Consider the following 23,375-nt stretch of genomic DNA (forward strand, 5'->3'; position numbering starts at 1 on the left):
CCTGGTCTCCCATGGGGTGCAGGGCCCAAGCACTTGGGCCATCCTCCACTGCACTCCCTGGCCACAGCAGAGAGCTGGCCTGGAAGAGGGGCAACCAGGACAGAATCCGGTGCCCCAACCGGGACTAGAACCCGGGGTGCCGCTAGGCGGAGGATTAGCCTATTGAGTCAAGGCGCTGGCCAATTTTATTTATTTGAAAGGCACAGTTAGACAGGAAGGAAAAGAGAGAGAGAGAGAAAGAGAGAGAGAGAGAGAGAGAGAGATCTTTGCCTGCTGGTTCACTCCCCAAATGTCCACAACAGCCTGGGCTGGGCCAGGCTGAAGCCAGGAGCCTAGAACTCCATCTGGGTCTCTTATGTGGGTGGTAGGGGCCCAAGTTCTTGGGCCACTTCCTGCTGCTTTCCCAGGTGCATTAGCAGGCAGCTGGATCGGAAGTGGTGCAGCTGGGACTCAAACCGGTGCTCATATGGGACGCCAATGTTTCAGGTCATTGCAACACTGGCATTTTTTAAGGAGTTCAGTGCCACCCCCCTTTTTAGTAGAATGTTCCTCCTGCTGTGTTTGATGTTTCCCTGTGACTAGATGGAAAGAATGCATTCCTGGTAGAATACAGTACCCTGGCGATGCTGTCTTGTGCAGTACTGCGCAGACGGGGTCCCGTGTCCTTCTCAGGGAATCACTGCTGTAGGCTCATGATGTCTGCCCACCCTGCACCTGTTACATCTGGTCACCTGACCGGATTGCCGCCCTATTTGTCCATTGTACACATACTGCTATTTATGTATTCCCTTCCAGTTCATATGCAATCAGTAGAGGAACTCTAGGATTATGCAAATATTCTGCTCCTCTTCAAAATGTCTCCCTAGATTTAGCATCCATGGATGATTCTTACCTGATTCAGTGCTTTCCGCGGTGGTTAAAAAAAAAGAGCCATTGAAAAAGGCTTTGTTTTTCACATATAGGTCTTTAATCTGGAATCCACAGTGTATGGTGTGAGATAGGGATCTAACTCTACTCCCCCCCACCCCCCAGTACCTAGTCAGCCCTGGGCTGCCGAGATGCAGGGACAGATTCCCCCCGGAGAGGCGCAGTAGGGGCTCCCATCCTCCCGGAGCCCGCCCCTCCCCGCCTGATTAAGGGACCCTAATCAGCTTGGGGGAGATTAAGGGCTCGGCCGGCTGTTCCCACACCCCCGCACTGAGCTGGGCTGGCAGAGGAGACCTGAGGGCGGGCGACAGAGGGGGATCGGCCCTGTGACCCCTCACCTGGGCCCTAAGCCCGAGCCCCGGACCTTCGGACCTTCCGGTGAGTGGCAAAGGCCCCTGGGCACTCTCACTCCGTGCGCCTGAGAGCCTGGGCCCGTCGAGGGGGAGGGGCGGGCGGGTGAGGAGGAGGGAGGCAGGGCGGGCCTGAGGGGGCGTCCAGACCTCACCTTCTCCCTCCACAGGGTCGTCCCAGCCGGGAGAGGTGGCTGTGGGCACGGAGAAACCTCATGGGTTAATCGGGGTTTGAGAAACGGAGGGTTTCCGGGGAGACCCCCAAGGGAGTTCTGGAGGGGGGGGTCTCAATAGCTCTTCCTGCTCCGCCTGTGCTCGAAGAAGCCGGTAATGACCGCCTGCGCCCTCCGGGCGGGGGGGCTTCCCGGCCCCCTGCCCTGCGCCCCCGAGCGATGGGCTCGGTCCCCTCCCGGCCTCCCGCAGGCCCTGCCCTGGCCTGGACTCCTGCTTCTGTTCCTGCTGCTCCTCCAGCCGCCCACCGCCCTCTCTGCAGTGTTCACAGTGGGGGTGCTGGGCCCCTGGGCTTGCGACCCCCTCTTCGCCCGGGCGCGCCCGGACCTGGCCGCCCGTCTAGCCGCCGCCCGCCTGAACCATGACCCTGCCCTGCAAGGCGGCCCCCGCTTCGAGATCGCGCTGCTGCCCGAGCCGTGCCGGACTCCCGGCTCGCTGGGGGCTGTGTCCTCCGCGCTGCCCCGCGTCTCAGGCCTCGTGGGTCCCGTGAACCCTGCCGCCTGCCGGCCAGCCGAGCTGCTAGCCCAAGAAGCCGGGATCGCGCTGGTGCCTTGGGGCTGCCCCGGGACGCAAGCAGCGGGCACCACGGCCCCGGCGGTGACCCCCGCCGTAGAGGCCCTCTACGCCCTCTTCCGAGCTTTCCGCTGGGCGCGTGTGGCCCTGGTCACCGCGCCCCAGGACCTGTGGGTAGAGGCGGGACGCGCCCTGGCTGCTGCGCTCAGGGCCCGGGGCCTGCCCGTCGCCCTGGTGACCTCCATGGAGCCCGCGGACCCGTCTGGAGCCCGGGAGGCCCTGAAGAGGGTTCGGGACGGGCCCCGGGTCAGAGGTATGCCCGCCCACAGGGCGCGGGGTGGTCGGCGGGTTCCGGGCGCCGCGGGGCAGCGGGCGAGCCCAGCGTCTGTGTCGGCAGTGGTGATCATGGTGATGCACTCGGTACTGCTGGGCGGCGAGGAGCAGCGCTACCTGCTGGAGGCCGCAGAGGAGCTGGGTCTGACCGATGGCTCCCTGGTCTTCGTGCCCTTCGACACGCTCCACTATGCCTTGTCCCCAAGCCGGGAGGCCTTGGCCGCGCTGGCCAACAGTTCCCAGCTTCGCAGGGCCCACGACGCGGTGCTCACCCTCACGCGCCACTGTCCGCCGGGAGGCAGCGTGCTGGACAACCTGCGCAGGGCCCAAGAGCACCAGGAGCTGCCCTCTGACCTCAATGTGCAACAGGTGGATGGAGCACGAGAGGGAAGGGGGGGAAGGGTGTGAAGAAGCCACCGTGGAGGGCAGCTACCTGCTGAGCAGGTTCCTGAGTGGCAGAGGTCACGCTGCAGCCATGTTAGGAGGGTACTTCCGAAAGTTCGTGAAAACATGGGATTACAAGATAAGTTGATTTTGGTGTGAAGACATTTTGAAATCCAGGCAGGTTTTTTTTTTTTCATAATATTTATTTGCATGAGCTTTTTGAAGACCTGTTGTACCCATGGATTTAAAAAATGTATGCAGCAAAATCAGCTTTTCTTTCAACTCCACTTTCCACGAAGCTTCTGGAGGGTTGGGGCTGCCTCCGGGGAGCAGGCAGCGAGGCCTCTCAAGTGCAGCTCCAAGGGGGTGAGCGCTAACGACCCCTGCACTGCAGTGGCTGCCGAGGTCTGCTTCCAAGTGACCCCAATGCCAGCACCGCAGTGACTTAGTCTGCCGCACACAACTAGAGTGCTGAGAGCAGGAAGGAGGGAAGGTGCAGACGCAGCCGCCATGCCCAGTGCAGAGGCATTTCCTCTGGGGCTCCATCTGGAGGCCTTGAGCTTTTTGAGGACCTTGACACCTTGTAAGAAACAGCAGGGTCCCCCCGGGTCCCTAGGTGAAGGCAGATGCTCCCCTCATCAGATCCATACTTTATTCCCAACATCCAGCTAATAACCCGGATTCCCCTGAGTCCTCAGAATCCCGGTTCAGCCTGTCTAGCTCCACTTGTCCCCCAAAGGAAGGCCAGATAGATACAGGGGGATTTAGGTGTCAGTGGGCAGTAAGTTACTGCCTCAAAGGCCCTACACAAAGGGAACTGGAGACGGCCGGTGGCGACAGGATGGGAATAGTCGTCGTCAAGAGGAGTGAGATGGTTGGAGGGGAAGTCGGTGGAGAACGTGGGATGCAGAGGTGGTGTAAAACGTTCTTCACCTCTCAGCCTGTGGCTCAGCCTCCCCCGCCCCCGCTGCCCAAGTGGGCCCCTGTGAGCTCCACCTGATTCCTCTACCTCTTCCCCCCACGGCCAGACGGCAAGCCCTGTCACTTTCATCTCCCGAACGTCATTTGAGTCCATCATTTTCTCTATTTCCGCTGTCAACACCCTGGTCCAGGTCACAGCAGCACCACCATCCCAAATCCCCCATTTCCCAAATGTTCAGCTTCAACTCCCACGTGCCCTGCAGCCTTCTCCACACAACCACCAGATCAAACTCTGGAAATCTGACAATCTGACCCTGCTCTGCTCCCATTCCAAGCCTCCCAGTGGCTTCTGCTGTGCTGGATGGGTGCGGTTCTCTTCACAGCTTACCAGGCCATCTGTCTCCCCCTCTTCCATCACCATGAACTTGAACTTGAACTTGAGCCACACCCAGCAGCTTTGGGTTCCCTGAATGTGTCCTTATCTTTTGCCTCTCCCCTGCCCCTCCCCTCCTCACTGAGCTGCTCTCACATCCTTGTCTGTCTCCCTGGTGACACAAAAGATTCCTTGAGACAAGGACTATCTTGTACACGATCTATCCCTAGGGCTTTACACAGGCCAGGCACTCCGAGGGATGGAGACTGGAATAATAGAGAGGCCCCATGAGATCCAGTTGCAACCTTGGGAAAAGAAAAGAAGGGAAAATAGCAAATAGGAAACAACAAAAAGACGGGAAAGAAGACTTAGGGGAATAGGTGATGATATTAAAGATATATGCAGGGCAACCAACAGGAAGAAAGGAGCCATGAGTGGTTGATCATTAGAGTTGGCCAACGGGCAGAGAAGAGTCTGAATGCTGGAAAAAAGTTAGTGGGGAGGAGAGACCCCAATGAAAAGAGAGGAAGAGGTAGCTAGTAGGGACACGTAGTAGCAAATGGGAACAGGGGAGAGAGAAAGAGATGGCCAATGGGAACAGGGAAGAGAGAGTCAATGGGGAGAGAGGGAACAACTAAAGGGGGGGGGTCAGTACACCTAGCACTGGAAGGGCCCAGGGAAGAATGGGTGGGGTCAGCCGAGCCCGAGCCCTGAGTCCCGGCTCTTTCTCCAGGTCTCCCCACTCTTCGGCACCATCTACGACGCAGTCTTCTTGTTGGCGAGGGGCGTGGCAGGAGCTCGGGCCACTGCAGGGGGCGGCTGGGTGTCGGGAGCAGCAGTGGCCCGCCACATCCAGGATGCCCAGGTCCCTGGCTTCTGCGGGTCCTTGGGAAGAACCGAGGAGCCCTCGTTTGTGCTGCTGGACACGGACGCAGCGGGTGACCGGCTGTTCGTCACATACATGCTGGACCCCGCCCGGGGGTCCCTGCTCTCTGCCGGGACCCCCGTGCACTTCCCTCGTGGGGGCCCAGGGCCTGGACCTGATCCCTCATGCTGGTTCGATCCAGACGTCATCTGCAACGGAGGTGAGGGGGGACACCCTAAACCCCACTGGGGCCACCATGGACCGGGCACCGAGCGGTGAAAGAAAGCTGAGGCAGGGCCTGTAATACTCCGTGGAGGCTCCTCCAGGTCCTCCTCCACCTCCTGGCTTGCCCGCTGCAAAGCTCTCCGGGAAACTGTCTGGCCTTCTCATGCGTTCTCCTTTGAGGAACATATAACCCTGCCCTAAATGCCTGAGGCTCCAATCCCCCCCCCCCCCCCCCTGCAGCCTCCAGGGCTTGGCAAGCTGTCCTGGAGCTGGGCTCTATCCCCAGCCACCGTCCTGAGTGTCCCTGCTCTCACTGTCCCTTCAGGAGTAGAGCCTGGCCTCGTCTTTGTTGGCTTCCTCCTGCTGGTTGGCCTGGGGCTGTTGGGGGCCTTCCTGGCCCATTATGTGAGGTGAGTGAAGATGGAGGTAAGTAGGAGGGGAGCTTGGCGCCCGCACCTGCCGGAATGAGGTGTGTGGCCAGGACAGCAGGCTGGGGCTGCTAAGAGGAGGCGCAGGGAGGGATTTTCCTGGGCAAGGAGGTAGGAATCCAGGAGGGCTGGCGGAGTCCCAGGGTGTGTGTTGTTGGGGGGTGGCTGCCCTCTGGTACCCCTCCCTTGGCCCTTTTCCTTACTGGCCACTTCTCATGGGCCCTCCCACCAGGCACCGGCTCCTTCATATGCAAATGGCCTCTGGCCCCAACAAGATCATCCTGACTGTGCAGGATGTCACCTTCCTCCAGCCACAGGGGGGCAGGAAGGTGGGTGAAGCTGTCTTCTCCCTGTAGGTGGTCTCTGCCCTGAGCCAGCCCTCACTCCCTCCCCACCCCCGCCCCGCTCCAGGGGAGGCCTGCCCTAGCTGTGTCCCAGGTCCAGCCTCAGGGATGTGCGGCCCCATCTGTGCCATGGGGGTGGGAGCCCCAGGCCTGACTGCTTTCCTGGGGCGGCGTGAAGCTCCCGCAAGACAGTCTTTATGTTCTGCAGACTGGGAGCTGTGCGGACAGTCATGACAGGATCGCCTTCCCTCAGACTCCTTCCCTTCCCTCTTTAGCCCCCAACCCAGCCTGACCCAGGACTGGACCTCCAGAGTGTGTTCAGGCCCCCTGTGTTGCCTCTTCCCCTCCCCCCAGGTGGTCCAGGGCAGTCGCTCGAGTCTGGCTGCCCGCAGCGTGTCAGACATTCGCAGTGTCCCCAGCCAGCCCACGGACAGCTCCAACATTGGCCTCTTTGAGGTGAGCCCGTCCCGCCGCTGCCGCCGGGCCTGCTGTTCTCCAGGAGGGGCAAAGAGGCCCAATCTCAGGCAGGAGAGGGGAGTGGGCATCCAGATGGGAGAGGGCATGGCTTCCTCGAAGGGAAGCATCCGGAAATCCCCTCTGCCATTAGAGTTTCCCTTTAGCCATTACTCAGGTGAGGGCTCTCCAAGGCCTGGCACGGTAGCCAGAGGGTGGAGGCAAGAGCTGCTGGGGAGTCTGCTGGGACCAGCATGCGGCCTGGGGGGGCCCCGGAGGGCACCTGCTGCCCTGTCAGCATACCCCCCCAAATCAGATCAGACTCAGGAACAGCGAGCCCTGGAGGGGGAACGAAAATCATCAGAGGGCACCGATGTTATCAATGGGCTAGAGACTGAAACCAGTGCGATGGGTGGAAGACAATGAGAACAGATTGAGAACGGAGAGCTCAGCCAGTGCACAGGGAATTGGAAATACAGCGCCCCTGAGAGCTTCAGACTAGGGGGAGAATGCACAGGCTTCCGTCATGGCGCCGGGAGCCCATCACCCTCGCCTCAGAGTGGGCATCGTTATCATTTAGGGCGGGCTCTTCTGCACTGTAGGGAACCACCTCGTGCATGTGTCTCTTGTCTCTGGCCTTATCCACTAAATGCAGTCCCCATCTTCCGTGACACCTAACACCCCTGTGTTTATTTCCAAATGCTCCCTAGGGTCCAACGCCGAACGCCAACAGTTCCCTTCTAGTCCAAATCCCTTTCCCAACAGATGAGGCCACATGCACAGCTTGCAAGATCCAGACAAAAATGAGAATGGGGTCCCTTGTTCATTCAAGGGTTCATCGAACCAAGCTCAGGTCCCGCTGAGCATGGGGCCCTGTGTGACAGCATGAGTTACATGCCCTTGAACCTGCCCTACCAATAGCTGGGGGCTGCAAGGCCCAGAGCCTGGAGGGGAGCTGCCTGTACTTCACACTGTACTATAAAGCTATGACATTTACCTGGACCTCTGACTCCCAACACAGTGCTCGCTCCCACGCCAGCAGATGGTGGGATGGTTGTGATGTCAATGGCACCTGTGGTTGTAGGAATTCACTTACTCGGACTCTCAGTGGGGGCGCATCCGCGACGGTGAGGACAGCCGTGCAGGCCTGCTGCAGCTTTCTCACCCAGCCCATTGGGAAGTGGAGGAGCAGACAGCAAACTTCCTGCTCCCAATGCTCCTGCTCCCAAGGCAGATGTGTTCTGGGCCAGTGGGGATCCTGGGGCTCCCCGCATCATGGAGCTTTAGGACCCTGAGATCCCTAAATCCCATCTTCTCTGCCGCAGGGCGACTGGGTTTGGCTGAAGAAATTCCCCGGGGATCAGCACGTAACTATCCGCCCAGCGACCAAGACAGCCTTCTCCAAGGTGAGAGCTGGGCCGGTGATGGGGTAATGGGGTGGTCCTCGGCGGCTCCTGCGCCTTCACCCTGCAGCTGGGAACAGAAGCAGATCTCAGTTAGGAATTCCTTTTATTCTAGGGCAGGAATCCCAACATTCTCCTAACACTAGTTCTTGCCTTTGATTTTTTTTTTTTTTTAAGATGTATCTATTTTTTGGAAGGCAGAATGACAGAGAGAAGGAGAGACAGAGAGAGATCTTCTATCTGGTGGTTCACTCCCCAAATGACTGCAATGGCTAGGGTTAGGCCAAGCTGAAGCCAGGAGCCTGAAACTCCGTCCAGGTCTCCCACATGGATGCTGGGGCCCAAGTGCTTGAGCCACATTCGGCTGCTTTCCTAGGTGCATTAGCAGGGAGCTGGAACAGAAGTAGAGCAGAACAAGCACTTGGATATGGGGTACCAGCGTTGCAAGCAGCGACCTCGCTCAGTGCACCACAGCGCTAGTCCTCTGCCTCTGATGTTTTTTAACACAACTAAAAATCGTGCGTTCCTCTTTGAGCTGGTTTATTTCCTATCTGCTTCCCAGCTTGGACTGCAAGCTGAGTGAGGGCTTCTCCATGCCCTACCATTGAATTCCCAGACCCAGCACGGTGTCAGGACCATTGGGGAGACCTAGTGAGTGTTCGTTGAGTGAATGATAGGAAAAAAAAAATGAGTTCCGTTCTGTCACAAACGTGTGCAGAATGGCCCTAGCTGGCCTGGCACACCCTGAATGAAATGGAAAGTTGCCAAAGAAGCCACCAAGTGGCTTATTCTAGCCCTTCCCACTTCCAGTCCTCGTCCCCTGGTCACCTTGTGGCTTCGGTCTGGCCTTCTTCCTGAGCTCTTTGGTGACAGCTGCAGAATGGCTGAAGGGGACAGTGACCTGTTGGGGTCAAGGGACAGAGTCATCATTCAGCAATGAGAGGAAGCCCTGTATCGGGCTTGTGGGCCAAAGAAAAGCTGGAAAGCGCACTAGCCAGCTGGCCGGCGGCCCCCATTCCCCAGCATGCCTGCCTGGTGAGGGCACTGTTCAGCTGGTGGCGTGGCTTCACTGAGAGCCATGGGACCAGAGGACCTTGGCTTGCCTGCTCAGCCCATCTTCCCTCACTCGGGGAGAGTCCGTGCCTCAGCCACGTTTGGTGCAATGATTTAACAGGAAGCAGCCTCAGGCTGCAGGCACAAGTCCCTCTGGTGTTCTTTGAAAGCAGCGCAGCATCTCCCTAGCTGTCCCCAAAAAGGGCTGTTACACCAGGAGTTCCAGCTGCTTCCTCCTGACCCTGTTCCCGTAAGATCTGCCCACTTCCAAGGTTACATAGAACTTGTCTGAGTCCTGGTCACCCGTAAAACATCTCCTCTCCTCTCCTCTCCTCTCCTCTCCTCTCCTCTCCTCTCCTCTCCTCTCCTCTCCTCTCCTCTCCTCCCCTCCCCTCTCCTCTCCTCTCCTTTCTTTCTTAAAGATGTATTTGTCTATTTGTAAGGTAGAGTTACAGAGAGGGAAGGAAAGACAGAGGTGAGTGACCTTTCATCTGCTGGTTCAATCCCCAAATGGCCGCAACGGCTCAAGCCAGGAGCTGGAACTCCATCCCGGTCTCCCACATGCGTGGCAGGGGCTCAAGCGCTTGAGCCATCCTCTGCTGCTTTCCCAGGCGCACTAGCAGGGAGCTGGATCTGAAGTGGAGCAGCAGGGACTTGAATGGGCGTCCATATGGGATGCCAGTGCTGCAGGCCTTGGCTTAATCTGCTGCACTGGCCCCTATCTTCCCATTTATAACTTAAAGCTCAGTCACACTCAGTGTCTGCACTGTGGCCTTTTGTCTGTGTTTTTTCCCCTCAAATAGAGAAAAGAGCCCCTGTGGGTCCCCAAGACCATTTCATTGGCCCATTTTGTCCTACACTCAAAACCACACCTTGACTAACAGCCCCCTCCCTGCGTTGCCCCCAGCTCCGAGAGCTCCGGCACGAGAATGTGGCCCTCTACCTGGGGCTCTTCCTGGCGGGGGCAGCGGAAGTCCCTTGGGCCCCCGGGGAGGCCATGCTGGCTATAGTCTCGGAGCACTGCGCACGGGGCTCCCTCCACGACCTCCTCGCCAACAGAGACATCAAGCTGGACTGGATGTTCAAGTCCTCCCTCCTGCTGGACCTCATCAAGGTGTGGGGCGGGGCGCAGGGGAAGGGTGCCCGGGGGGGCCGAGGGCAGGGGACCCGCGCGGCTGAGGCTGCCTCTCCGCCTGCCCCGTCTCAGGGAATGAGGTATCTGCACCACCGAGGCGTGGCTCACGGGAGGCTCAAGTCCCGGAACTGCGTGGTGGACGGGAGGTTCGTGCTCAAGGTCACCGACCACGGCCACGGGCGGCTGCTGGAAGCGCAGAGGGTGTTACCAGAGCTCCCCAACGCCGAGGGTAGGGGTCCCCCGCTGCCTCCCAGGCACGCGAGCATCCCCCGGGGTCCCCATCATCTCAGGGTCCCCCCTCCCTTTCCTCCTTCGCAGTCCCCGCAGGCACTGGACGCGACCCCTGCTGCAGGAAGGGTCTTGTGTTCTCCGCGAGCTGAGCCGTGGAGGGTGGGCTGGGTGACGAGCAGGCAGGGGCTTCCCAGGGGGCGGGACTTGTGCCTGAGTGGGGACCGGTGCCCCGGGGTCTGCTGGTTGGGGGGGCCGCTCTGCCTAAGGACCCGGCCGGTGCCTAAGGACCCGGCCGGTGCCCAATAGCTCAGCGGGGTCTTTCCTGGGTACCGCCTTGTCCATGGGGCGGGGCCTATTGGAGAAGGATGGGCTTTGCGTGTCAGGCTGGCGGTCTCTCCCCGGGGTAGCGGCAGGGCCGCACGGAGGCTTCGGGGCTGGTGCGAGCCTGGGCTTTGCGGTGAGGTTGGGGGTCTGCCCTCCGCGTGCCCACGCCCCCTGCCGTATCCCCAGACCAGCTATGGACGGCCCCGGAGCTGCTTCGAGACCCGGCCCTCGAGCGCCGGGGGACGCTGGCGGGCGACGTCTTCAGCCTGGGCATCATTTTGCAGGAGGTGGTGTGCCGCAGCGCCCCCTACGCCATGCTGGAGCTCACTGCCGAGGGTGAGGCAGGACACGCCCCCTGCGTTGGGGCGGGGCCAGACAAGGCCCGGTCAGCCCTTGATCCCAAGCAAAGCCCAGGGATGAGACTTAATTATGTGGCACTGTTTTATAGCTGGGGTCTGATGGGTCAGGGCGGTGGGAACCAAGCACCAGGATTGGGGTGGGGGGGTTGTTCCAGGGCCAGGGCTGCAACAGCTGCTTCCGTCCTGATCCAGGATCCAAATGGCTCCCACCCACCCACACACAGAGCAGGGGTCCCAGGGGTCCCAGGGAGGCAGCAGGGTTAAAATCTCGATCCAGTCTAATTCAAATCCACATCACTTAACGCCTCTAGGCGCTGAGCAAGCTACTCCTGAATCCTCACTTTCCTGAGGCGCAATGAATGCCAGTTTCTTTGCCTGTATCGCTTCTTACTGACAGCCAGGGCTCAGGGTCCTCTGATTCCTCCCCTTCTTCCTACACTCCGCCGCCCACTGACGCGCTGATGCCAGGCCCCCATCGTGGGCTGCACCGGTCAGGCCAGGGTCAGACGGGATTCTGTTCTGGGGGCCCCTCCTCACAGACCCCTCACGCCCACAGAGGTGGTGCAGAGAGTGCGGAGTCCCCCTCCGCTGTGTCGGCCCCTGGTGTCCATGGACCAGGCCCCCATGGAGTGCATCCAGCTGATGAAGCAGTGCTGGGAGGAGCAGCCGGAACTTCGGCCCTCCATGGACCGCACCTTCGACCTGGTCAGGGGCAGGGGCTGGGCAGGGGCTGGGCTGGCCACTGGGACCCCAGATTCTTGTCTGCAGTTGGGAGGGCAGCAGCAGGCAGGGCCTCTGACCTCCTAAGGGGTAGCATGAGGACTGCGAGTTTGGTGGGGGCAGAGCTGGAACGGGGGGTGAGGCAGAACAGGGGGGCAGGAGTCCTTGGAGTGGGAGAAAGACTTCGTTTGACTCAAATAACTAACCTCCGGGAGCTCCATTTTGCACGTTCCTCCTGTGCACGTGTGCCCAACACCCTGGAGGGGGAACTTGAGGAGTAGGAGCTGAATGTGGGGTCCAGGCGGGGATCAGGAATACACAGCCCCGGGAGAGGGCCCGGGTCCTCAGCGCCTTTACCAGCTTCCTCCCGCTAGTTCAAGCGCATCAACAAGGGCAGGAGGATGAACATCATCGACTCGATGCTGCGGATGCTGGAGCAGTACTCCAGCAACCTGGAGGACCTGATCCGTGAGCGCACAGAGGAGCTGGAGCTGGAGAAGCAGAAAACGGACCGGCTGCTCACGCAGATGCTGCCCCCGTGGGTGCCCCGGGGCTGGGGAGGGCAGCCGCAGCCCAGCCAGGTGGGGGCGGCCTCCAGGCAACCTCACCGGCTGCCGTCCCTAGATCTGTGGCTGAGGCCTTGAAGATGGGGACGCCGGTGGAGCCCGAGTACTTCGAGACGGTTACGCTGTATTTCAGCGACATCGTGGGCTTCACCACCATCTCAGCCATGAGCGAGCCCATCGAGGTGGTGGACCTGCTCAACGACCTCTACACCCTCTTCGACGCCATCATCGGCTCCCACGATGTCTACAAGGTGCCGGGGACAAGCCCTCCTGACCTGCAATCCACCTTCTCCGGCCACCAGCCCAGGCCCTCCTGCTCAGCCCCTGGCCCACTTGCCCCTCCCCGGGGGTGGGGGCACCAGCCCAGTCCTCCTTGCCCCGCCCTCATCCCTGCCTCCAGTCCCCCAGCTTCCAGCGTGGTTCCCCAGCATGTCAGCCCTAACCCCAGTTTAGGCCTGGAGTCGCTGCTTTGTGTGCAGAGGGGGCGCGGGGCTCAGCCCTGATGCGCACACGACCCCTTTCCCCAGGTGGAGACCATCGGGGACGCCTACATGGTGGCTTCAGGGCTGCCCCAGCGGAACGGGCAGCGGCACGCAGCCGAGATCGCCAACATGTCGCTGGACATCCTCAGCGCCGTGGGCTCCTTCCGCATGCGCCACATGCCCGAGGTGCCCGTGCGCATCCGCATCGGCCTGCACTCGGGTAACTCCCGGGCCCGCCTCCCTCCTTAGGGGCGGCCTGCAGAGTTCCTGTGTAGAAGGCAAACCCGTGGAGTGAGGCGGGCGGGGCAGGGCTCTAGAGGATTCGCTTGGGGACGTTTCTTCCCGGAGCTGGGGAGATAACGGGTGCCATCCAGGCACTGGGCAAGGCCGGCTTCAGCCCAGGCCCCGCGCATCTCCGCAGGCCCGTGCGTGGCGGGAGTGGTGGGGCTCACCATGCCTCGGTACTGCCTGTTTGGGGACACGGTCAACACCGCTTCGCGCATGGAGTCCACCGGCCTGCGTGAGTGTGATGCGGACAGGAGAGTTGGGGGAGGTACAAGGGGGACCGGGGCGATGAATCCCGAGCTCACGGCGTCCCCGCCACCCCCAGCTTACCGCATCCACGTGAACATGAGCACCGTGCGGATTCTTGGCGCTCTGAACGAGGGCTTCCAGCTGGAGCTGCGAGGCCGCACGGAGCTGAAGGTGAGGTCGGGCTCCGCCCCCGCCGCGAGGCCCCGCCCCCGCCGCCGCGAGGCCCGCCTAAGGCCTCCCCTCTCGCGTGTCTCCCCAGGGCAAGGGTGCCGAGGACACGTACTGGCTGGTGGGCAGGCGCGGCTTCAACAAGCCTCTTCCCAAACCGCCCGATCTGCAACCGGGGTGAGCGCCCGGCCCCTTCACCCCACCCCCCACCCCAGCCTCCTGCTCCGGGTCTGAGCAGCGGACTCCCATCACCCACTCCCCTCCCTGAGGCCAGCGCCCCCTCCCCGCAGGGCCAGCAACCACGGCATCAGCCTGCAGGAGATTCCTCCAGAGCGGCGCTTGAAGCTGGAGAAGGCTCGGCCGGGCCAGTTCTCGGGGAAGTGAGACCGCGTGGAGCAGGTGCTGCCCCCGAGGCTCCCACGCGCAGCTGCAGGGATCCAGACTCCGGGGTCCCACGCCCAGACTCGGGTCCCGCACCACAGGGGGATGCTGCGTGAGCCTCTGTGACTTCCCACCCGGCCCCAGGCCTTCCCAGGCAGGGGCTAGCCCTCCCCTCCTTCCCCCCCTCCCCTGCAAGTCCAGAAGGCTCTGCAGTGTACAAGGGGCAACTCTAGGGGGCGGCATTCACCAGGCACTCCGTGAGAGTTGCCCTTGGAGTTCTGTTAGAACCCTGCCAGCTACTTAATCTGCCTCCAGATACTCCCTAGGGGAGCCCCCTTCTCGTACTGCCCTCTGAGACGCTTCTCTTCCCCTCAGGATTATTCTGGAAGGTCCTTTTCCTGAAAGTTGCTGCTATAGGTGACCAAAAGTCTGGTGAACGCTGGTGGCTTCTGTCCAGTTCTGCCTCAAAGGATTCTGGGCAAACCAGCCACGTGACCTTGGGAACATGGCATGAACTTTCCGGGGCTTGGGGTCCCCTCCGTGGTGAATGAGGGGTGGCCTAAGGGGTTTCCACAGCTCCCGTGGCCCTGAGCAGGGCTTGAGAATGGCTGGCCTTGGGAGGTGGACACTGGCAGGTGGCTGGGGGACCCTTCACTTTCCAGGGCCTCCCGGGGCCCCAGGAAAGAGGATCTGGGAGAGGAGGCCCCAGGGAAGGTGGAGGGCTCGGGTTCCACCAGAGCAGGGTGGAGGTGTGGCCTCAGGGGCGGGGCCTGTGTTCAGCCTCCAGCTTCATGGCCACCTCCACCCCCCCCCCCCCCACCAGTGGGAAACCGGCTCCCTCTCCTGTGGGCAAAACCAGGCCACTTGCCCAAGTGCAGAGAAAAGCTTGGGGAAAGGAACCTGCACTAGACCTTGGCTAACCAGAACCCCCAGGGAATAGCCCACGTCCTGGGCCCCATCAGGCCAACAGGTGCACAGAAAATCTTGAGGACGTGTGTCAGTGTCCTGGCAGGTCCCCCCGCCCCCTGAAGTTTCCTTCTTGGAACTCTGCTGTTCCAGAACCTGGGCCTTGCCATGTTTTGACTCTTGCTGTCCTCGGCCTTTGCTACAAGCCAGCAGGCTGCCCCTGTGGGTAGTGAGTGTCCCGTCCCTGGAGGTGTGCAAGCAGAACTGAAGAGATCACGGCCAGGGATATGACAGGGAGAAGGAACGCACAGGTAGAAGGGTGGCACCAAATCCCCACGACGTGACGTGTGGTTGGTGGGCCCGCAGTGTTGGGACGGCCGGGGAGCATGTTGAATGCGTAGAATCTCAGGTCCCGGCCCAGACCTGCTGAATCAGCACCTGCTCTTTAACAGGTTCCATCAGTGTCTTAACACACACGTTAAACTCTGACTCATAGAACTGGGCGATCCTAGGAGCCCTTAAATCTTGGAATCTCTAAGATTGTGTAAAAACCAGGCTAGCAAGAAGCCATTACATTTGTTTTCTTGGGTCTATGGGGTGTTTTGAGGTAACATTTAAAAATCAATGTTAAATCAACACTTTTCTGTAAATGTATCCAGTTTTTTTTCTTGGTATTCCCGGGGATTGGCTCCAGGAGCCCCTGAGGATACCCACATCTTCACAGGACCAAGTCCCTTCTGTGAAATGGCGCAGGACTTAGTATTTGCGTAGCACCTGCCGCATTCTCCCCTTTGCTTTCGAGCGTCTCTAGATTGCTTATCATACCTAACACAATGTAAATGTCATGCGGAGTCATTCTACTGTGCAGGGAGTAATGACAGGGAGAGACAGTCTGTCCAGGTCCAGGATGCACACAGCCCTAACAGGCCTAACTCCGCACAGCCCCGTGGGAGCTCGGTCGAGTCTCTGGGTGGGGAGCTCCTGGCTGACGCTAAGGACATCGCGCCACATCGCCCTCTTCTTCTGGCTTCCAGTGCTCCACCTGGGGCCAGCGTCTCCTCTGAGCGCCGGTCCCCTGTACCTAGGGCACCACGCTTCAGTTCCCATGGACCCCCAGCTCCCCACCCACTCCAAGACCCCAAGAGTTTCTAAACCTCCCTCGTGCACCTGTCCACCAGGAGCTGCCGTCTCGCCGGGCAGCACGTGTCAGGATTATGGTGCCCGTCAGTTGCTTCACCAAAAGCAGATCCTTGCATTCCGCGAGCTTAGCGTCCACCTGCTTGTTCCAAGTAAAGAAAGGACGTGTGTGAGTCTGGCGTGCCGCACTTGGGAGCTCTGGTTACCTAAGACGGTGCTGCTGCTGTTTAAAAGACACTTCTACCCACATTCAACGATGGCTTAGAGATTAAAACAAAACAAGCAAACCATCCTCAAACATCTCCTTTAAGATTTTCTCTGTACTTTGGTCCCAGGGATTAAAGGGCAGATTCCACCTGGCTGGCCTTGACCCTGACAGTGTGGTTATGGCTGTGTCTCCTGCCTGGCCCTCCCTCCTCTCTCCCTCCCTCCCTCCCTCTCTGCCTGCCTGGAAGAGCCCGGAGTGGTTCTTGGCTTGTGATTCAGGGAGTCTCAGGGAAGTCGCCCAGGATTAAGCACAGGAGGATTAGCCTGGGCAGGCTTGGGCAGGGAGGAGGTGCATGAACTTGGACCCAAACCGTGCTTGGGGAGGAAGCAGGATGGGCAGGGCTGAGCAGCTCCCTTCTCCCCTTTGACTCAGCCTCATCCTCAAGCCCGCTCGCTGCCTGGATCTCAAATGACCAGGAGTGACAGTGGGTGGGAGGAATCCCATTCTCTTGCCTCCCTGGGAGAACTCGGAACTCCCTCCCCGCAATATGCAGGTGGCCAGAGGGAGAAGACCAAGCCTCAGTCATGTCTCTGCCCCAGTCGTCCCTCTGCCCACCTCTCCCCGTCGCCGCCAGCCTCCCCTCTCTGTGTCCCCAGTGTCTCCTGCCCATCGGCTTCTCCCTGCCTTTCTCTGTAGTTTCCCTGCTTCTGCGGAAGCTTCCTCCTGGGTCCAGTCATCCAGTCTTAGAGCCCTGACTCAGGTGCTTCCCACTCCCCATTCTGTGGTTCCTGGGACGCAGGCAGCTCCCAGCCCCTGAGAGAGCACCTGGCTGGTCCCTGGGCACTGCCACCCTCAGATGTGTTTACACTACCTCTGCCAGCTGGCCTGTGCCGGGAGCCCACACGGCGGGGGGGGGGGGGGGGAAGGGCTGTCCTCGCCTGGGCGATGGCCCTGTGGCTGGGACCAGTGACGGCCAAAGCAGGACCTCCCTGCGTGGCTTCCCTCCCACCTGTTGCGGGGCTCACCTGGCGCCTTTTCTCTGTGCTGCTTCTCGGGGTCTGGGCCCTGATCCCCACCCCTTCTGCAGTGGGCCCCAAACATCCTCTTTACGGAGGTGGGGTGACTGCTCTTGGGGAGGGATTTGTGACTCTGCCTTGTTGGGCCGTGTGCACTTGCCCTGTGGGCACCAGGCCCTGTGCCGGGAGGGTCCTGGGAGGGTGGGGGCTGACTAATAAAGGTGTGTGCTTTCTTCCGTTCTGTGGCCTGTGGTCCTTTGCATGGGGGTGAAGGGTGAGCTGAACACCCTGCAGGTAGCGGTGAACCCCAGAGGTGACCAGGGCTGGGGGAGGTTAGCGGGGCCGGACAGCCCCCAGGAGCTCCACAGCGCAGGAGGTCTGCTCCCAGGGGACCAGGCAGAGACGCCCCAGTCCTCCGTGGCTTCTGGAAAAGACGAGGGTCTGTGATGCTGTGGAAGTGGGTGACGTGGCTTCTCCACCCCTCGACCACAGGCAGGACAGAGGGAAGGAGGGAAAGGCAGAGCTCTCCTACGCCATGACCCATGACCCTCAGAAGCCAAAATGGAGCGGTCAGGGCCCCCAGGTGGAGCAGCTGACGCCCACCCACAGGACCCCACCAACAACCCACCCTCTGACTCCTCAAGGACCCGCCACTGGGACCTGAGTGCCGGACAGGACAGAGCACCTCAAAGCCACGAAGGGGCGACTTAACCCATTCGTTTTCTTGGCACCCAGCTGTCTCTGTCCCAGGCCAGAGTCCCTGAATGCTGAACTGAAGCAGCACCCGTCCGTCTGCATCCCTCGCGGGGCCACCCTGCTGGACAGAGGCCACCATCCGCACCCCGCTCCCAGTCCCTGTGGGCCTGGATCAAACCGATTCCTGCCTCCCCTGCCAGTCCGGGGTTAGGCCTGTGACGCTGGCCCCGGAAGGCTTCTAGGACAGGCAGGTGCCTCAGGCCAGGCAGGGAGCAGCATGCGAAGGGTCAGAGACTAAGTCCTGACAGCCGCTCGTTAAGCCTTTTAGTGCTCGCCCGGCCTCCAGCCAGCGCTAGCTGTCTCAGGGCCAGCAAATGGTTTTCTTTGCTTAAGCTGGACTGAATTTGGTTTTCCGCCAAAAGTGTCCAGACAGACGACCCCACACACAAAGGATTAGGGAGCATGGGGTGGGGTGGGGGTAGACTGGTTTAACAGGAAAGAAAAAAGGAAAAGCCAGGCTGGGGAGGGAGGAGGAGGCTGAAGGAGGAGTGACTAAAAGCCCTGACTCCACCAAGGGAGGGTGGGCGGGGCTGCCCCCACCCGGAAAGCAAGGTGAAGGCCTGCGGTGAGAAGAGCCGCCCCGGGGAGCCCTGCTCAGCCCTCCTGTAGCTCAGGCATTGCAGGAAGTGGTGCTCGGGGCAGCCCTGGTGTCCTCATCCCACGGGGAGGTTGGGGGAGGGAGCAGAGGTAATGGGTGGAGGCAGCTGTCTGTCTGGGAAGCCTCCGTGCCCGCAGAACAGGCTGCGCTGTCACCTTCTGAACCCTCATCCAAGCTAAAGCCATTTGTCACCTCCTCCAGGGGCGTGCAGCTCACCACCCACCCTGAACCAGGATCTTTGGCCCAGGCTCCAGAGAGCAGGGTCAGGGGTTAGCGCCCGGGTCACCCTTTCAAATCTTCACACACCCATTTCACACATGGGAAAGTGGAGGCTCCCAGCAGAGCCTCAGCTGCTTTGGCTTTTTCATTGCACAAACGTTGGGATGAGGAAGCAGGTGTGGGTGTTCCAACCCTGGGTCCCAGGTACAGTCCTGGAGTCTTCCCTGCCAACGGGATAGAAACTCCCTGTGGACGTCTGTGCGATCAGAGCACAGAGGGGCTGATCTGATGAGGTGGGAGCATGGACATATGGTGCATTTTCCAGCCACTGCCTTCAAAAGTGAGTCCGTGGGGGCCAGTGTTGTGGCCCAGCAGTTGAGACATTGCTTGTGACGCTGGCATTCCATACTGCAAATGCCAGTTCGAGTCCTGGCAGTTCCACTTTGGATCCAGTTCCTCACTAATGTACTGGAAAAGCAGGGGACCGATGGCCCAAGTACTTGAGCCCCTGCCATCCATGTGGGAGACCTGGAGGGAGCTCCTGGCTTCATCTTGGTCCAGACCTGACTGTTGTAGCCACTTGGGGAGTGAACCAATATATGGAAGATCTCCCTTTCTCTCTCTCCCTCCTTCCCTCCCTCTCTTTCTCCCTCTGGCTTTCAAATAAATAATTTTTTAAAAAAATATTTATTTATTTATTTGAAAGAGTTACAGAGGCAGAGAGAGAGAGAGAGAGAGAGAGAAAGGTCTTCCATCCGCTGGTTCACTCCCCACATGGCCAGGACTGCTGGAGCTGAGCCAATCCGAAGCCAGGAGCCAGAAGCTTCTGGGTCTCCTATGCGGGTACAGGGGCCCAAGCACTTGGGCCATCTTCTGCTGCTTTTCCTGGCCATAGCGGAGAGCTGGATCAGAAGTGGAGCAGCCTGGACTCGAACCGGTGACCATATGGGATGGCGGCACTGTAGGCAGCAGCTTTACCCACTACATCACAGCGCCGGCCTGTAAATAATTTTTTTTCTGTTGCCTCTATGGGTGAGCATCAGTGCAGCAGTTGAGGCACTGCACATTGGAGTACCTGGGTTTGGGTCCTGGCTCCACCCCAGATTGCAGCTTCCTGCTCACGTGCACCCCGGTGAGGTCACACCTTGCCGGTAGGGACTCCATCTTGAGAATGCACCCCCTCTCGCCTCCCCTACCATGAGACTCTGGTCTGAGACTACGATTTAAAGCACTCGGACAATAGCAGTCCACTACATCACACCTGGCGGCCTGCATCACGCTTGGCAGAGCATAGAAACCCCCAGCATGATTGCTCAAGCTGGGAAGTGGATAGGCTGCACCTGGGTTAATGATGAAACTGTAATTTGTCTATGTCCTACGTATGATTTAAACCAATGCCTGGGTTAATGTCAAGATTATAATTCATATTGATAAGATTGTAGCTGGTATTGTCAAGAATGTAACTGATATTAGTTTCCCATAGGTTTTAGTTCAGCTTGACCCCAGTAACCATGCATTCCCCTCCCGATTTTGTGGGTTTCGCCTGGATAAACCCTGTGGCTTTGGGGCATGAGCCCACTCTCTGCAGCCGGCAGTCCAGGACCATCAGAACTTGTCAGTGTGTGGGGCTCCTCCGCGTGCACTCACTCAGTACAACATTCTGGAGGCCCCAGAGAGATATGGAGGCCACCTCCCACCTCCGGGAAGACCTCGATCCGATCTTTCCAGGCTGGTGCTCTGGCCTGGGAGGCTCGGCTCGACCTCTTCACCAACCAGTTAGCCTCAGGTCCTCCGGTAAGTCGACTCCTGCTTTCTGGGGGTGCCTTCTGGGTATCGGAGGTCTGACGAGACGCCAGTGCAGTCTCCCTTCTGTTTGAGCACAATGGCGTTAGGACGGAAGACTCGGTCTGGTTAAAGAAGGCCTTCCCAGGATACACTGGCTCCTGTTCCTGTTTCGTGGCCACTTTCTGATACAATGTCTGCATTCATAATCCCAGGAGGTAAATTATTTTCTCTGTCCTGCCTGTCTCCTTTATTCCCTTGTCTCTGGAATCTCTCTGTCCCTTCCATTGAGCGTGGGCTCTGATCAGTCTAAGCGGACACCTTTTCAGTGTGTATTCAAAATTTTTCTCTTTTAAATCTAGAAATTTCTGCCTTAAAAACGGCCTTGTAACTTGCCAAAGTTTTGTGGCTTGGTTTTTACAATGGGTGATCAGCCCTGACATGGATTTTTTTTCAATCTCTGGTTTATGTCATTGATTTCTAGCTGGAGTTTTATAAAAACAGTAAAATTCCATGTAAATGTAATTTTGACCTTAATTCAGAAAAAGGTATGATAGAATGCCAGCATCTTAATTCATCGAGGCATAACTGCTAAATATAAATTGGGTAAAGGTAAATGAGATAAATGTGTCTAACAAAAATGTTTTCATGAGTCCATATATAAAGAATAATTCAAGACCGCTTAAAAGTAACTAAGGTTAGGGGCCGGCGCTGTGGTGTAGTGGGTAAAGCTGCCGCCTGCAGTGCCGGCATCCCATATGAGTGCCTGTGAGGGCATCCCATATGAGAGTCAGTTTGAGTCCTGGCTGCTCCACTTCTGATCCAGCTCTGCTGTGACCTGGGAAAGCAGTAGAAGATGGCCCAAGTCCTTGGGCCCCTGCACACGTGTGGGAGACCTGGAAGAAACTCCTGGCTCCTGGCTTCGGATCAGCGCAACTCCAGCCATTGCAGCCAATTAGGGAGTGAACCAGCAGATGGAAGACTCTCTCTCTCTCTGCCTCTCCTTCTCTTTAACTCTTTCAAATAAATAAATCTTTTTTTTAAAAAAAAGTAACTAAGGTTAAAATTTGATGTGTTATCTTATTTTAAAAATGTCTCAATTTACAGATTTTTTAAAAAGGATTATTTCAATATAAATCAAAGAAATCAGCAGATAAAAGGGGGGGGGGCGTGGGCGTGGGTCACTGGGGCCGGCACCGTGGCTCACTAGGTTAATCCTCTGCCTGCAGCACCAGCATCTCATATGGGTGCTGGGTTCTAGTCCCAGTTGCTCCTCTTCCAGTGCAGCTCTCTGCTGTGGCCCGGGAGGGCAGTGGAGAATGGCCCAAGTGCTTGGGCGCCTGTAACCGCGTGGGAGACCAGGAAGAGGCGTACGGCTCCTGGCTTGGGATTGGTGTAGCTCCGGCTGTGGCGGCCATTTGGGGGATGAACCAACGGAAGGAAGGCCTTTCTCTCTCTCACTGTCTAACTCTATCTGTCAAATAAAAAAAGGGGGGGGGGGCGGGGGAGGTCACAAGTATAAAACTGTCCTTGGTAAGGAAAGTTAAGAAAGAAAGAGGTTTAAAAAACAGGTTAAATTTGTAGAAAGAGGTGGCCGGCTGCAGGGTCTTAGTCCACCAGTACAAGGATGGACTGGGCCCGAGGAAAGGTAAGTGCGCCGCTTGCCCGTTTCCCAGCCTCGCAAACCTGCAGACACAGCGGGGAGCCAAATCAAGCAGGGACTCATTTATTGCTCCTGTAGCAAAGCCTTTTAAAGCACAAAACTGCAGCGTCATTGGGGCAGGGCCCGAGGACCAACCAACCACTTAAAAGATCAATTTGGCCAGTGCCACGGCTCACTAGGCTAATCGTCCACCTTGTGGCACCGGCACACTGGGTTCTAGTCCCGGTTGGGGCACCGGATTTTGTCCCGGTTTTCCCTCTTCCAGGCCAGCTCTCTGCTGTGGCCAGGGAGTGCAGTGGAGGATGGCCCAAGTGCTTGGGCCCTGCACCCCATGGGAGACCAGGATAAGCACCTGGCTCCTGCCATCTGATCAATGCAGTGCGCCAGCCATGGCGGCCATTGGAGGGTGAACCAATGGCAAAAAGGAAGACCTTTCTCTCTGTCTCCCTCTCTCTCACTGTCCACTCTGCCTGTCAAAAAATAAAAAAAATAAATAAATAAATAAAATCATTTTACAGGGCGATTTTTATAGGACTAGCCCTATGTCTATACACTCGTCATCAGTTGTCGTCACTTCCCCTGATGCTGCGCAGCCAGTCAGCTTTGGTGGTAAACAACTTTGTGTTCCGTCCACCTTACTTCTTCTGGGCACCATCTTTGAATTGCCTCGTGTATCTAATTTCCCCACAGCCGGCGCCGTGGCTCACTTGGCTAATCTTCTGCCTGCGGCACTGGCACCCCGGGTTCTAGTCCCGGTCGGGGCACCGGTTCTGTCCCACTTGCTCCTTTCCAGTCCCAGTTGCTCCTCTTCCAGGCCAGCTCTCTGCTGAGGCCCAGGAAGGCAGTGGAGGATGGCCCAAGTGCTTGGGACCTGCACCCCATGGGAGACCAGGAGAAGCACCTGGCTCCTGGCTTCGGATCAGCGAGATGCGCCGGCCACAGCGGCCATTGGAGGGTGAACCAACGGCAAAAAGGAAGACCTTTCTCTCTCTCTCTCTCTCTCTCTCTCTCTCTCTCTCACTATCCACTCTGCCTGTCAAAAAAAAAAAAAAATTTCTTTTGACAGAGTTAGACAATGAGAGAGAGACAGAAAAGTCTTCCTTTTTCCGTTGGTTCACTCCCCAAATGGCCGCTATGGCTGGAGCACTGCTGCCGATCCGAAGCCAGGAGCCAGGTGCTTCTCCTGGTCTCCCATGCAGGTGCAGGGCCCAAGCACTTGGGCCATCCTCCACTGCCTTCCTGGGCCATAGCAGAGAGCTGGACTGGAAGAGGGGCAACCTGGACAGAATCCGGCGCCCCAACCGGGACTAGAACTCGGTGTGCCAGCACCACAAGGCGGAGGATTAGTCTGTTAAGCCACGGCGCCGGCCTTTAGTAAGCATTTTTA

The 23,375-nt window shown here is 58.6% G+C and overlaps 1 protein-coding gene across 1 annotated transcript; it reads left to right on the top strand.

The window, feature by feature from the left end:
- The first annotated feature begins 1,607 nt into the window (after positions 1 to 1,607).
- GUCY2D (guanylate cyclase 2D, retinal) lies at positions 1,608 to 13,706 on the top strand. The gene is made up of 18 exons (XM_062216435.1): positions 1,608 to 2,334; positions 2,419 to 2,723; positions 4,766 to 5,117; positions 5,448 to 5,532; positions 5,783 to 5,879; positions 6,249 to 6,350; positions 7,673 to 7,753; positions 9,711 to 9,917; positions 10,011 to 10,167; positions 10,680 to 10,829; positions 11,409 to 11,557; positions 11,947 to 12,110; positions 12,197 to 12,389; positions 12,666 to 12,840; positions 13,042 to 13,140; positions 13,231 to 13,325; positions 13,414 to 13,499; positions 13,613 to 13,706. Exons 1-18 carry the CDS (start codon positions 1,608 to 1,610, stop codon positions 13,704 to 13,706), a joined length of 3,318 nt encoding a protein of 1,105 aa, XP_062072419.1.
- The last annotated feature ends 9,669 nt before the right edge of the window (positions 13,707 to 23,375 follow it).

This window comes from Lepus europaeus, chromosome 18 (genome assembly GCF_033115175.1).
Source record: "Lepus europaeus isolate LE1 chromosome 18, mLepTim1.pri, whole genome shotgun sequence".
Lineage (NCBI taxonomy): Eukaryota > Metazoa > Chordata > Mammalia > Lagomorpha > Leporidae > Lepus > Lepus europaeus.